Source organism: Phyllostomus discolor, chromosome 4, assembly GCF_004126475.2.
Source record: "Phyllostomus discolor isolate MPI-MPIP mPhyDis1 chromosome 4, mPhyDis1.pri.v3, whole genome shotgun sequence".
Taxonomy (NCBI): Eukaryota; Metazoa; Chordata; class Mammalia; order Chiroptera; family Phyllostomidae; genus Phyllostomus; species Phyllostomus discolor.
Genome location: NC_040906.2, coordinates 169,379,925 through 169,393,918, shown reverse-complemented (window position 1 = coordinate 169,393,918; position 13,994 = coordinate 169,379,925). Strand labels below are relative to the sequence as shown.

At 40.9% G+C, this 13,994-nt stretch overlaps 1 protein-coding gene across 3 annotated transcripts in view; it reads left to right on the top strand.

Annotated features, from left to right (window-relative positions):
• Positions 1-13,994, top strand: part of LAMA4 (laminin subunit alpha 4) — a 138,983-nt gene that overhangs the window by 58,973 nt on the left and 66,016 nt on the right. For 2 of the 3 annotated variants that reach the window (XM_036024594.1, XM_028509120.2), the window contains 5 exons: positions 797-1,011; positions 2,551-2,625; positions 4,435-4,586; positions 6,410-6,520; positions 12,558-12,669. In XM_036024594.1, coding sequence (XP_035880487.1) covers positions 797-1,011; positions 2,551-2,625; positions 4,435-4,586; positions 6,410-6,520; positions 12,558-12,669 — 665 coding nt within the window. Of the gene's footprint in view, positions 1-796; positions 1,012-2,550; positions 2,647-4,434; positions 4,587-6,409; positions 6,521-12,557; positions 12,670-13,994 lie in introns of all 3 variants that reach the window. The other variant, XM_036024593.1, reaches the window with a different exon arrangement.

Sequence of the window (13,994 nt, the reverse complement as noted above, 5' to 3'; positions counted from 1 at the left end):
AGTTACCGCTCTCCAGCAGGGCTAGGCTGTCTTCTTAAGGGCCCAGCCAGCGTGACCATGGGCACCAACTGTGCCCCCACAACAAATGCAGTTAGGTGGCTGGCCTCTGTGGGCTCAACGATATAAGATGTTCAGAAGAATGGCTACCTAGGCTCCAACTCTGTTGATCTGTGGTACGCTCTCCTATGCCCTCTGCTTTGTCTCCACATTGCCTTCCCTCAGTCACAATATGACTGTCAGAGCTAAGAGCACTACCTGACTCCTTATTTACCTGCAGATGAAAAGAATGCCATCCCATAACCCTCAAACAAGAGCCCTGAGCTTTACTCCAGTTGAATCACTCTTGAGCCAATCCATTTCATGTTTAGGTTATCTGATCTACAGCAAGGCAAATGGTGACTTTAACCAGTGTTTCTCAACAAACATATTATTAACATTTTGAGCAGGAGAATTAGCTGCATACTAGTGGTGGATCTCATTGCAGTCTATTAACATACCTGGCACCACCAATCATATGCCAGCTGTGCACTCCAGTTGTTGGGATGACCCAAAATGCCCACATACTAGTCACATCCATACACTCCTGCATCTGGAGGTTTGGCCAAACTGAGTGGACTATAACTGAGTAAGGAGGGGTGGTTTCTTAAAAAAGTCTAGTCTTATTAGAAGATGAGAGATGTGGATAAATTCTGGGAAAGCAAACCATGAATATTAAGTACCCTTTTTTCTAGGTGGGAAAGATAAAAAGGAAGAAAAGCTGTGGCTGCTAAATTTTTCACATGTGATTCCCCTTCAGATGTGCTCCTGGTTACTATGGAAACCCCTTGCTTATTGGAAGCACCTGTAAGAAATGTGACTGCAGTGGCAATTCAGATCCCAACTTGATTTTTGAAGACTGTGATGAGGTCACTGGCCAGTGCAGGAACTGCTTACGTAACACCACCGGATTCAAGTGTGAACGCTGCGCCCCCGGCTACTACGGAGATGCTAGGATAGCCAAGAACTGTGCAGGTGAGCAAGTCAAGGGGAGAGCTTAATCATCCTTCAGTTTCCTCAAGTTGTCAGAGCAAATATCTCAGGTAGAATATAAGAATTGACTCCAGTTAGACTGAAATGTACACATTTTATTCATACTTTTTCTAACCCATTTGCCACATAGAGTGAAGCTCTTCAGAAGTCAAGTTAAATTGCCTTCCTCTAGAAATAAAGGAAGGCTGAGACTGAATATTTCTTACTCTTTTGTGACTTTGAGGGGAGGAAGCGTGAGGAAGAGATATTGTACCCTTGTGGCATGATCTTTTTGGGAATCCCCTCACTAAAACAGAGTCCCCCTTAAATAGACTTTAAGAAGTGAAAAGTTTCATACTGAGAAGAAAACACATGTGAACTGCAGAAGTCACAATAAAGCAAACATGTCTACAAGAAAGCAGTGTGCACAGAGGCACAATACCGGGATGATGCAGGGAAGAAAGGAGCTCTGTGTCCAGCCCGACTACAGAAGAAACGCGGGCGTCAGAAAGAGTGCTGGCAAAATCAAGGCCTTAGACACCGACGTTCTCATTCTCAAAACATTCCTAAACTCAGGCTTAAACTACATAGAAGCAGAACAATCTCAGAAAAGAAGCTAATGTTTGAAGCAATAAAGCATGATCTTGCTGAATTGTTTAATAAATCTACACTTTGTGACACATGAAACGGCTGAAATATAATAAACGCATTGCCCCTTAAGCTAAATTTTTATGATTTTTCTGTAAGGACAGTTAAGAGGTAGGAGAGAATCACAATTCTATTTCAGCTTATTTTAACATGGATAGCTTAGGAATTCCTTTTTAAATATTATGAATTTATTTCTACTCTGAAACACAGTGGAAAATGAACAGACTGATGAGATGGGGGTTTTGTTTTTGTTTTTTCCCAAAAGGCTTTCTTGGAAATCATCAGTAAATGAAAAACGGGCCCTCGGGTCTTCTAAATTTATGTAAATATGTTCCTAGTTCTTTCCCTGATATTATTCTTGCATCCCACGGATAGCTCTCATTTGGAGGTTTGGGCTCAGCCTTGCCAAGGGTCAAGCACTGTGGAAGCCAAGATTCGCTCTTGGGCCTCCTCACTCTCTCCTTGCTGGGCTGCTCCTCCCTCACACCTGGCAACGATCAACCCTGCAGTTGGATTAAACTGGAGAATCAGTCTGCAATGAAAGGCCGGCTTTCAGATTCCAGTTGAATAATGGGCTCCATGACTATCTCGTACCTTGTGAAATTTACTCAGCTCTTTCTGGACTGAAGCAGTTGCACAGTCATGTCAGAATGCCCCCCAAATTGGGAAGGGGGTCCTAGGAGTTTTAAATTGCTTTTGCCCCATGGTCATCTTTGAACATCTCACAGGGCTGGGGCTTAACTGGGTGAGGGGCACAATCTCTATATTATAGAATAATTAATCCCCATTGAGTAGTTATATCTGATAGCCAATATTTTTAGAAGCCATGAGAATGCTGCCATATTTTAAGCATTAGGAAATAATTCCCTAATCTTTTGTTTTTGTTTCCCACAGTGTGCAATTGTGGGGGAGGCCCCTGTGACAGTGTAACCGGAGAATGCTTGGAAGAAGGTTTTGAAGCCCCTACAGGCATGGACTGCCCAACCATAAGTAAAAATAACAGTACATGATTAACTAACCCCACTTTCTCTAATGTGCTGCAGGTGTAGGATTAAGGAGAGCTATACAATACCTTCTCTCTAGAAACTGTCTGAGTTCCACCCGACTTGAACCCTGTCTGTGCCTCAAACAAAAGGACCCTAAACAAAAAATATTCAGTCGTCTCCTTGATTTCAATTAGCACATAGGTGATTTATATTTAAACACCTCTATTTTACAAAACTTATTTTCTCAGGTCTTTAAGGTTAGCATCTTACCTAATGGGTAAAGGCAAATTCAGAAATACAATTCCCAATGCCTGAGTTTATTTTAGCTCCCTTTCCTCTTCAGGCCACCAGATAATACGATATACAGACAATGCTTTACAATTCTGAGAAAATGAGATGCCAAGAGATTTCTGTGGCTTTTCCCAAATCACTCCAAACCTGAAGTGACACCAGAAATAAAATTTTCAGGCCTTATGAAAAGGATTATGTCCTGGAATTCTCCTTTACTCCTGTCAATCAAATCATGAGCAGTCCTGATGGTATAAGGATCTGCCAGAACATTTCAAAACAGGGTCCCAGAACTGCTCTTAATAACTTTTCAAGTATCCTTCAAGCCCTTAGTCTAGAATAGTCCATTATTGATTCTCAGAAGGATTTAAGGAAAGCTTTGCCTTAGAAAGCCTTCTATCAAGAAAGTAATTAATATTTACCTTTACCTAGAATGCTTTAAAGACTGTCTTAACATTAGGTATCCCCTCCCCCAAACAAAAGTCTCCCAACCTCTGAGTCCCCCTGGGCACAAGAGATTAATATTACACATGAATCACACAGTAGAAGATGGCACAGACTGTTAGGCACAAGCAGGGCAAAGTTTACACACTCATGCCGTAGGTGGTCCCCTAAGCAAGGCCACTTTAAGGACATCAAGATGCCTGCCTGGCCCATCATCCCCTCCTACCCGATGTTCCTCTGAGAATGGATATGAGTAAGACCGTGTTAAACTTCATGTAACAAATTAACATATTAACGCCTATTAACACTTCAGTCTCCATTTATCGGTTCTCTGGAAGAAAGCACAATCTCTTTCTCTCAGTCTGGGAGAAAGAGATTGAGAACAGGGAAGTTTCAAAGGGTATCCCTGTGAATGTGCCCAAGGGGGCCCTGGGTCCCTGCAGGGCGATGGCAGTGGTCAGAAGAACTCTGTAGGGAGCAACAAGAAATTGCAGTGACCCCAACAGATAAGAGGTCAGGCCATGGGGAGGCACAGAGTCACCCGTGGGGTGAAGCCAAGAGGTGGTGCTAGAACCTGAATCAAGGTGAGGAAAGGTGACAGGGAAGGAGGAGTGCCTAGCAAATAGCCATCTTCACCTGCGGCACCAAGCGAAAGCCCAAAGCCGACATGAAGGGAGTCATCACAGAGGGCTGTGCAGCACCGAAGAAAAGTGGGCGGAGCTCTGCCCTGCCTGCCCACCTCAGATGGCTTGCCCTTTTCTGCTTTCTTTCTGTCTCATTCAGCACTCGGAATTCGTGTTAACCTGCTTTCCCTGCTGCATGTGTCATGTGCTTTTGTCATGTTTTAAGTGGCAGCAGTGCTTGGTGTGAAGTTTGGCTCATCTTGGGCTCTTCTCCACTTTGAATACAAGGACTGGTTCTGTGGCCCAGAATGGCACCTCAAAACGCAAACATGAAAATAGCATTAACTAAGGGAGTATGTAGAGTGATGTACTTAAAGCAGCCTGCTTCGCAGCCAACTCTTGATTCCCAGGAAATGACGTGCCCGTCCTACCTCCAGGCTGTGATAAGTGCATCTGGGATCTGACAGACGACCTGCGGTTGGCGGCGCTCTCCATCGAAGAAAGCAAGTCTGGTCTCTTGAGTGTGTCCTCTGGTGCCGCTGCCCACAGACATGTGAATGAAATGAACTCCACCATCTACCTCCTCAAAGTAAGCAGCGAGAGTGTACCTTCTCCGTGTTTTCCTTCTGCTTCCACACAGTCGCTCCTGCTAACTCCTCTCCCTTTTGGTATCTGAGCCTCAGGGCTGTATGACAGATTGTGAGACCTGGAAAATTATGAAAAGTTAATTGTAAGCATGAGCTTCAGCCTAAACCAAGAGCTGCCATCTATAAAAGACATTACTACAGACAATGAAATGACTAAAAAGCTAATATCAATGTACAAAGCTACTGAGGAATGTGAAACACTCATTTCCTTGGTGAAGCTGTACGTTGCTCATTCAAGTAATTACCACAAACTTACCATTACCTTAGCCTCAATTTTCAATGTTTTGAGGAGTTTCTCTGGAAACGTCTCTGTCTCTCTGTTTCTGCCTCTATCATTATTCTTTCGATCTCTATCTCTACCCCCTGCCCTTAGCTCTCCTTCTCACTATTATACTTCCTCTCATTTTCCCACACTGCACACACACTCTGTTTATCCTCACAGGTCTGGTGATTAATCTCTAATAAACAAGTGAAAGGCAGGCAACAGACTAACTGCGCTTGTGTATCTAAGCTTTCAGAAGTGGTTTTATTTTCTACCTCTAAATCATGGGCTTCTATCACAACCAACAGATATTTTAAAAAAGACAACAATAACAATTAGCTAAAAGGACAATAGAATTAATACCAACACACTTTTTTGTTAGTTTAGTACAATAGTTAAGAGCATAGACTTTAAATTTAGATTGCTTGCCTTCAAATAACAGTTCTGACACTAGTTTGTAAACTTAAACTTAGGTAAATTATTGAACCTCTTTATTCTTCAGTTTTCTCGCGTGGAATGAGGAAAACTATTGAATCATCTTGTGAACAGTTGAGAGATTTAGTGTGTTGATATGTGTAAAGCAATTAGAACAGTATCTAGCATAGCAAGTGCTCTTTAGTCTACTTTTTGGAGATGCAAATGACATACACAGCAACAAGCCAAATACGCAAAGTGCAGAACAAACAAAAATCACAAAATTGTAGAGCTGGATGAAACCTTAGTGAGCCTCCTATTCCAAACTTAGAAATTGTTCTAGTCCAAACTCATCTGTTTGGACACATGAAGGCACTGTTCTCAGAGGAGTCACCCAGGCCTCCTGATACCGCTTGAATCCTCTTTCCCCAGCAGTACAACATCAACGTAGATAATTTCAGCTGACAGGAAGGCCATGCCCAGACCGATGCACTTACTCCAAAGTAATCTGAGGAAAGCAGCATTTGAACCAAACTCCTCAAAAATGAAAAAGAAAGGGACAAATGGTCTGAAATAAAGAGAATTGTTCTCCTTATACAAAAAAGAAAAAAAGAAGGAGGAGGAGGAGAAGGAGGTGGGAGGAGGGGAAGGGGAAAGAAGAAAGTAAATATCTAAACTCCACTTACATTGATCTATGCGGGTTGACCATATTTCTTCCTTCCAAAGAGATTAATTTAGGCCTTCCAAAATTGACATCTTAAAGCACAGACACCCAAGACCACCACCAGTCTATTTTGTGCATTTGTGCCAATTAGAAAAAGGTGCCCTTTCCCCATGGCCAGCACATCCCAGACCTGGGTCTCCACCTGATGAGCAGAGCTCAAAGAATTTTAGCCCCTAGGGCCCCGAGAACCCTGCTGCAGACCCCAACCTCCATGCCAGCCTGCCACAGCCCGCAGACCCCACTACGTTAGGGGCAGAGGTTCACATTCTCCTCTGCATCCTCTAATACTGGAAGACTTTTGTGTTCATTTTTTCAAACCTGGTGTGTATATCTACTGATTATTTTCAAAACATTTTTTTCCACAGACAAAATTGTCAGAAAGAGAAAACCAGTATGTCCTCAGGAAGATACAAATCAACAATGCTGAGAATACAATGAAAAGCCTTCTGTCTGACCTAGATGAACTAGCTGAAAGGGTAAGCAGTCCTTGTCTGGGCCTGACTTCAGAGAAAGGATTTAGCTGGTGTGAGCCTAGCTAGTCACCAGCAATTGAGGCTTAACACAGCTCAGAAAATATGCAGTGACTCAAGTACCTTAAAATAAATCAAGGGTATACTTAGACTCTACTGTTTCTTCCTATTTTGACTGGTTTCCTTAAAAAACTGGCTTTTATGGGGAACTTTTAAAAAATATTTGCTGCTGGTTAATATGGTTGATACGTTTCAATTAAGATCATTGTTTGGGTGTTTGCCTTAGCATTTTATTATTAAGAGTCATAGAGCATCCAGATATAAGCTTTACTCTACAGAATATAAAATGTTAATGTTTGCTGAAGGATGAATGAAATTATAAAGGGAAAGAAGAAGAACTGTGCTGAGAAAGCAATTTTGCACTTTGACAGGGAAAAAACTCACTTTCCACCCTCACCTTTTACCATATTCTAAAATAAAATTCCAGACAGATTAAAGACTTAAGTTTAAATCTCGAATTCACAAGAAAACAGAACTAAATATTTATTAAAAATTGAAATGAAATAAAAATACATTTAAGTACAGCATGAGGAATTACAATAAAAAGATATAATAGATTGACAAGGTAAAAGTTCAAATACCGAGTAAAACAAATAAATAAATGAAAAAGTCAACAAGACTAAGAAAAATATTGAGGGAAACATGGCGTGTACAATTGAGCAGAGTCAATGTGAGAGACTATTAAATACACTCCCCAAAAAGCTAGTGGAAAAATATCTATTCTCTGTAGTAATGAAAAAAAATGCAGTTAAGTCTCAAGGCACCAAATTTAACATATTAAAACATTTAACATGTTTTTTATCCTTGTTGTGCTCCACCAGTGCCGACCAGAGTACTCAGGGATTTCTGCTTTTCTATACTGGTGTTTGACATAAACTGTTGAAATGCTTTTCAAAAACAATTCTCATTTTCCATAAAAATTAACTTTGGTAATCTCTTTTGACCTTGGAGCCCTTAAACTTCTAAGAGATTAAGCTTCTAAAATATTAATTGCATTAATTGGCTCCTTGGAAAATTCAACTACTTTGAAATGCATATGAAAATTTTTCTTGCTTCCCCTGCAATGCCACACATTAATCCAACTCTCAGCATTTGAAAAGCAGTGAGATTTCTTAAGTTTCAAAGGAGATACCAGGAAAGAAATCTTATGAAAAGCACATTGTGATTTCATTTTGGTATCGGGCTGGAACTTGCCAAAAGTGTCTCAATTTTTGAGGAAATGTTCTCACCAAGATTAAGTCCTCCCACAGCTCAGACTCGGTGTAACAAATCATTTTGTTGCGTAGTTTTTCAACTTTCGATATAAGTTAAATGCAGGCTTTCATAGGGAGAAATAATGCGAGCTTGAAAGTAATATCCTGGTGGAAAAGGCTCCTGGGCAAGAAGACACCACCACCAACACAGGACGTTGATGAGAACGCTACTGGACGGTCACCCAGCTGTTTCCACTGATTTTTACTGAAAATAGGTCCTTCTGACTACAACCGTTCTGACAGTACAAGAACCTGCTGAAATATTTCAAAGTAAATGCCTAGAATTTTTCATAAGGACTTCTCAAGCATCCTCAAGCCCTTAGTCTAGAAGAGTCCACAATTGATTCTAAGAAGCATTTAAGAAAAGCTTTGTCTTAGAAAGCTTTTTATCAAGAAAGTAACTAATGTTTGGTTTTAAATAGAGTGAGAGATTTCACTGTAGATTCCCACAGTGATAAAAATCACACTAATGCTGCTTCTTGAACTTCAAAATAACTCTGTATACAAATTACCTGTCACATGAATCTCATGTACCCCAAATCTCACAAAATTTATATTAACTGAAAGTTATTGATTTTGTCCCAACCATATCCAAGTTCCCTAGCCCCCTTTTAGGAAATCCTATAGCCCTTTCCTACACCCTGCTTCTGGCACCACCCTAAAGGAAGCCCACGCATTCAGTGAAAACAGATCTTTAGGCCCTGACACATGTGGCTCAGTTGGTTGTAGTGTCATCCTGTAGACCAAAGAGTCACGGGTTTGACTGCTAGTCAGGGCACGTACCCAGGTTTTGGGTTCAATACCAGGTCGGCACATGTACAAGCAGTCAACCAATTGATCTTTCTCTCTCACACTATTGATGTCTGTCTGTCTGTCTCTCTCTCTCTCAAAGGAATAAAAAATGTCCTCAGCTGGCCCTGAGGCTGGCGTAGCTCAATGGATTGAGTCTGGGCTGCAAACCGAAGTGTCACAGGTTCGATTCCCAGCCAGGGCACATGCCTGGGTTGCAGGCCACAGCCCCCAGCAACTGTACATTGATGTTTCTCTCTCTCTCTCTTTCTCTCTCCCTTCCCTCTCTAAAAATAAATAAATAAAATCTTAAAAAAAAAAAATCCTCAGGTGAGGCTGAAAAAAGAGAGAGATTGATTTAGGAATAGAAGGAAAGTAGGTCACCTCCACATATCAAAAACATCTTAGTTTCCTTTCTGATTCTGACAAAAAGGCAAGACAAAAAAATAAAAATATGTTTCAATTTCAAAAGAATTACTTAATACCTGGTATAGAACCGCAATTGTGCTAGGTGCTACAGATACTGAAATAAATACAATAAAACCCCTGGTCTTAAGTCTAGTAGGAAAATGAGACACCTAAAAAAAAAGTATAGCAGCATTCAATAATCGAGATATGATGCAGCCTAAAAAGATAGATAACTTAGATAACTCTAAGGAAGAAACAGTGAACTGATTCAGCAGGGGTCCTTTAGGGAAGACTCCTCAGGGGAGATGAGCACTGACCCGTGCATTGAAAATGACTAGGAGTTTGTCGAGTACTTCCAAGCAAGGGAAAATTACCGCAAAACTGGGAGATATAAAGCAACACTTTGTATTCTTGGCCTTGGCCTTCTGGAAAATTAATTTACGACAAGAAGCAGGAGATAATGCTAAAAAAAATTCTCAGAGGCCAGACCATGAAGATCCTTGCCCACCATCTGGGAACATACAAATTTCATCTTGTGGATTTTGGACGATATTGAAGCATTTGCTTAGAACAAGGAGCTTATCATATTCTGAATTTCAGAAGCATTCCTCCTCAGTAAGGAGGCTAGACTGGAGAGTAATGACTCTGAAAACAGGGACACAAATTAGGAGACTGCCACAGCAGTCTAAACCAGAGTGGCTGACAGCTTCGTTGTCTTCACTTGAAAAGAATTGCAGTGAACAGGGATCAGCTGAGACCTGGGAGTGAGGAACAGGAGGAGGGCCCGAATGGCAAGTGGAATAAAAACAATCTGGTGATCAGTGGACAGGAGGATAAACAAGGAGGAAAACCTCTGGCTTGGAGAAATGGATGACTAAGACTAAAAACCCAGAATGGATTCCCTTGGACATTTTAAGGATGAGGAATCTGTGGATAATGTCAGAGATCTGAGTCTGTTGCTCAGGGAAGAGACCAAGGCTGGAGAGGTATTTGGAAGTCTTATTGTTTAGCAGGTGGGCAAATCCACAGAAGTAGGTATCACTGTACAGATTCTGAAGTGGCACACCAACATTCCTACTATTGTTTTGTTCAAGACCGTCCCTGTTTATGCTTATCTCCGGGAATGGTTATTACAGGCTCCCCCCTTTCACTCTCAAAAGTGTCCCCATTTAAACAATAAAATATATAATCACCCTAGATGGATTTGAGTATTATCCTCATTTAATGTGGTTGATTTTTTTAAATTAATATTCTAGGTACATTACTCGCCTGGCTGGTGTAGCTCAGTGGATTGAGTGCGGGCTGCGAACCAAAGTGTCGCAGGTTCAATTCCCAGCCAGGGCACATGCCTGGGTTGCAGGCCATAACCCCCAGCAACCGCACATTGATGTTTCTCTCTCTCTCTCTATCTCCCTCCCTTCCCTCTCTAAAAATAAATAAATAAACCTTTAAAAAATATTCTAGGTACATTACTCTTTATGTACTTTATGACAAAAACTTATTGTGACTTTTATATCAAATATGTAAATGGAGAATTCGCTATTTATGTGAGTAAATGACTACTCTGTTTGCAGCGTAAACCATTAATTGATTTATGGTTATGAAATAATTTTTTAATTTCAGCTTTTCTTAAAGCAAGGGGCACCTGTTTTACCGTGTACTCATTTCATTAATTTTCTTCCATAAGCAAAGTTACATAAATAAAGTGTAACATTTACATAAGTATGCATTATAGCCAGTAATCTTGCGGTTTTAAAGTAATAGATGTTCCTCTTTGCCCCTGAGTCTTTTGTTAAGTATAAACAAGCGCCCTCTGGTGTTTGTCAGAAGGAAGCAGTTTTCTTAGAGACAACATCCTCCAGCTGTCTTTTATTGCTTCCATTCAAAGTTTCCATAATGAGTTAAATGAGCACACTAATAACAACAACATTTTTCCTTGAAGGATGAAGCCGAAGTCAGAAATATGATGTTGTGCTCTGCAAATGTAACTCAGTTTAAACTAGATCAAAAATCAACGTAATTTTTTTAAATGTTCTAAATGGTTTTGTTTATATTTTTAAAAAGGCTGAGGTGACATCAAGAATAATATTCATCTTATTTTATGCATCATCTAATTTTAAAATGACCACAAATTTTGAGTCACTGGAAAGCATTAGAGCAAGCCAAGAGAAAGCAGGGAATTGGATGAAGGAACACACTGACTCAGAATGCCGTGTCTGTTCAGAGAGCCCACTGTTTAGGGAGGGACCGACGGCTGCGTTACTGCTGCGCAGGGAGCTTCACTTGGAACGGATCTCGGACTTGCCTGATAAAGAAGCCTCTAGGGCTCACGTTTCTTATGCTACAATTTCTGCACTCTCTTCCCTGAGTAGGGGCCACTTGCTTAGGTTATTCCGGGAAAGGTAAAAATATTCCAGGTAGAATCATAGCATAATTTTCTGGCTAAAACACTGGATGAAAGGAGAGAAGTCTGAAATGCCTACTTCCCTGCCCTGGGTAAACTGCAGTGGGTCGACCAGCACTCTGTGTGGTGGATCACGCTGCCATTCAGGTACCATAGTCCTTAGTGACAGAGCTGAGTTAAAAAACACACACACAAACAAACAGCACCAGATGAAACAAGTGGGCATCTCCCAAGTGCCTGACTGAAGGAATTCTCCTCCTCTTAAATATAACCCAAGAGCAATCTTCTAATGCCAAAAGGAAGTGCACGTCCCCCAGGCCTTGCACATTGACCAGCATCCTGTCCTTGAACCATTTCTTGGATCAGCTCTGCTCTTAACACACAGACAGAAATACATACATACGCACGCACCCCCACACATCCTTCAGAAGCAGCATTTGAGTTGGGATGTCGTTTTAACAAATACTATGTGGGAACTCTGAAACAGAAGGTCCCAAGTTGAGAGAATGGAGTCAGCTTCTCAGAGAAGAGCCCCATTCATTCTGAGCCAAATCTGCTGGAACAGTTTTTTGTGCACAAGGGCCATAGAGTGTTGATGAGAATCTGGAGGGCAGCACTGAAAACAGCATTGAGCCCAGTGAGCACAACCCTTTGAATTTCCGTGGTGATTCAGTTTCACCAGCAGCTGGACCACCCAGGAGCCATGAGATGCATGGAGCGCTTCAAGATCTGCCTACTTTCTCAGCAGTTTTCCCTTTGAAGCTTTAAGCTCTTTAGTCAGCACAATGTCAAACTGATCAGCACACGTGGAAAATCTCCTAGTCTGGCATTTTGAGATACAGTGAAAATTCAAAGGGTAAATTACCTATGAAAGCTGGTCAGTTTGGGTTGAACTGTGACTGATGGCACAGAAGTGGCGTTTGATCTTCTAGCATTCTGTAATCCTAAAGCTGGTCATCACATCAGCCTTCCTGCGTGGTTTCTGGGACCATTTTATGTGTTACAGAACTTTCTTAAGTCAGGGAAATTTGTGCTTATAAAATACATTATACCCACCCGCCCCCACCTACACAAAGGCAATATTCCTTTCTTGTAAACTTAATTTGGTGTTTACACGGATTATTTCTAGGGAAGTCAAGCCTCAAGAAAGAGCCAACTGGCTCAGAAGGAAAGTACGGATACCATTAACCATGCAACTCAACTTGTAGAGCAAGCCCACGACATGAGGGATAAAATCCAAGGTAAATATATCCTCTTCTGGTCCAGTTTGATGTCAAGGAATCATTCCTGTTATTAATAACAATAAAAAAATAATAGCTACTGTTAGTGCTTACAACTGTGCCAAGAACTGTTGTTAGGGTGTTACAGGTTTGAACTCACGTAAGGTCTGCCTTTCAACTTTGTTTATCTGGGATTTCTAAATACTCAACCTTGCTTACAATCTGTAAATTTTCAAGAATAAATGTACAGAATCATTCACTTCCCAGGCCTTTTACAGAAGTGGAATGCCAAAATGGCTTTTTGGCAGAAGAAATTGTATGCTATGGTGTCTCTAAAATGCAACAGTTGAATAGGATTCATATTTTTCTTGATTATTTGTAGCAAAAACACCGCCTTTAGAGTGGCAGTAAACTGTCTGCTAACCCAACTAGTCCTGAGCTGTCTCTGATGCTCTTTCCCAAGAACCAGGCAGGCAGCCTGCTCTCATCTCCAATCCAGAAGAAGAGCAAAGCTAGGGGTTGGGGGGCAGGGGAAGCTTTGTGGTAGATTTTACCTTCTGTCTTGTGGGTTCACTTATTTGTGCTCTAATCTCTGGTAAGTACAGGTTACATTTTAAAGATTATTTTAACAATGCATTGAAAACCAGGCTTCATTTACCAACAAAAAACAGGCAATTTTGTTTGTTCTAAGACACAGAAATTTCTTGCGTTATAGTCTGCTAAAAAGCAGTATGTGTGTCTTTCCATAGTTTTTATTATCCTAGATATTAAGAGCTAGACAACATCAAGTGCATCTCAGGTCACAACAGCAGTAAAGGGACCCACAGTAGGAGAGCCATATTTTTATACTGAGGTATGGGGAGGGCATGTTCCAAGAAAACAGATATATCAAGCCAAAATTAATCATTTGCTATATTTCCTTTGGTGCCTATAACGCACAACAAAAACAAATGGCATACATTTGAAACACTTCCCACTCCCCTCATCATTATTGCATGCTTTTGCATCTACCAATAAAATATCCTTTTCCTATAACATTTTAGAGTAAGCATTGATTTGTTCTAAAAGTAAGGTTGAGCCTGGATTAGCTGACCTCATCTAATTAAGAAATAAATGTCCCTCTAGGCAGCACACAAAGCCAGCATCCTAGTAAGCCAATCAGAGAACATAATTCACCTTTGCTTTCGTAACTCAAATTTTTATTCGAAAGCATTTTATTAGGAAAGTTTCTAAGCCCTCTATTTGACCCTTTAAGCCAGTGCTTTTCAAACATGTTTGTCTCATGGAACACATAAACTAATACTAAAATTCTGCAGCCCACCCAAAAAAAATTGGTTTGCCGATCT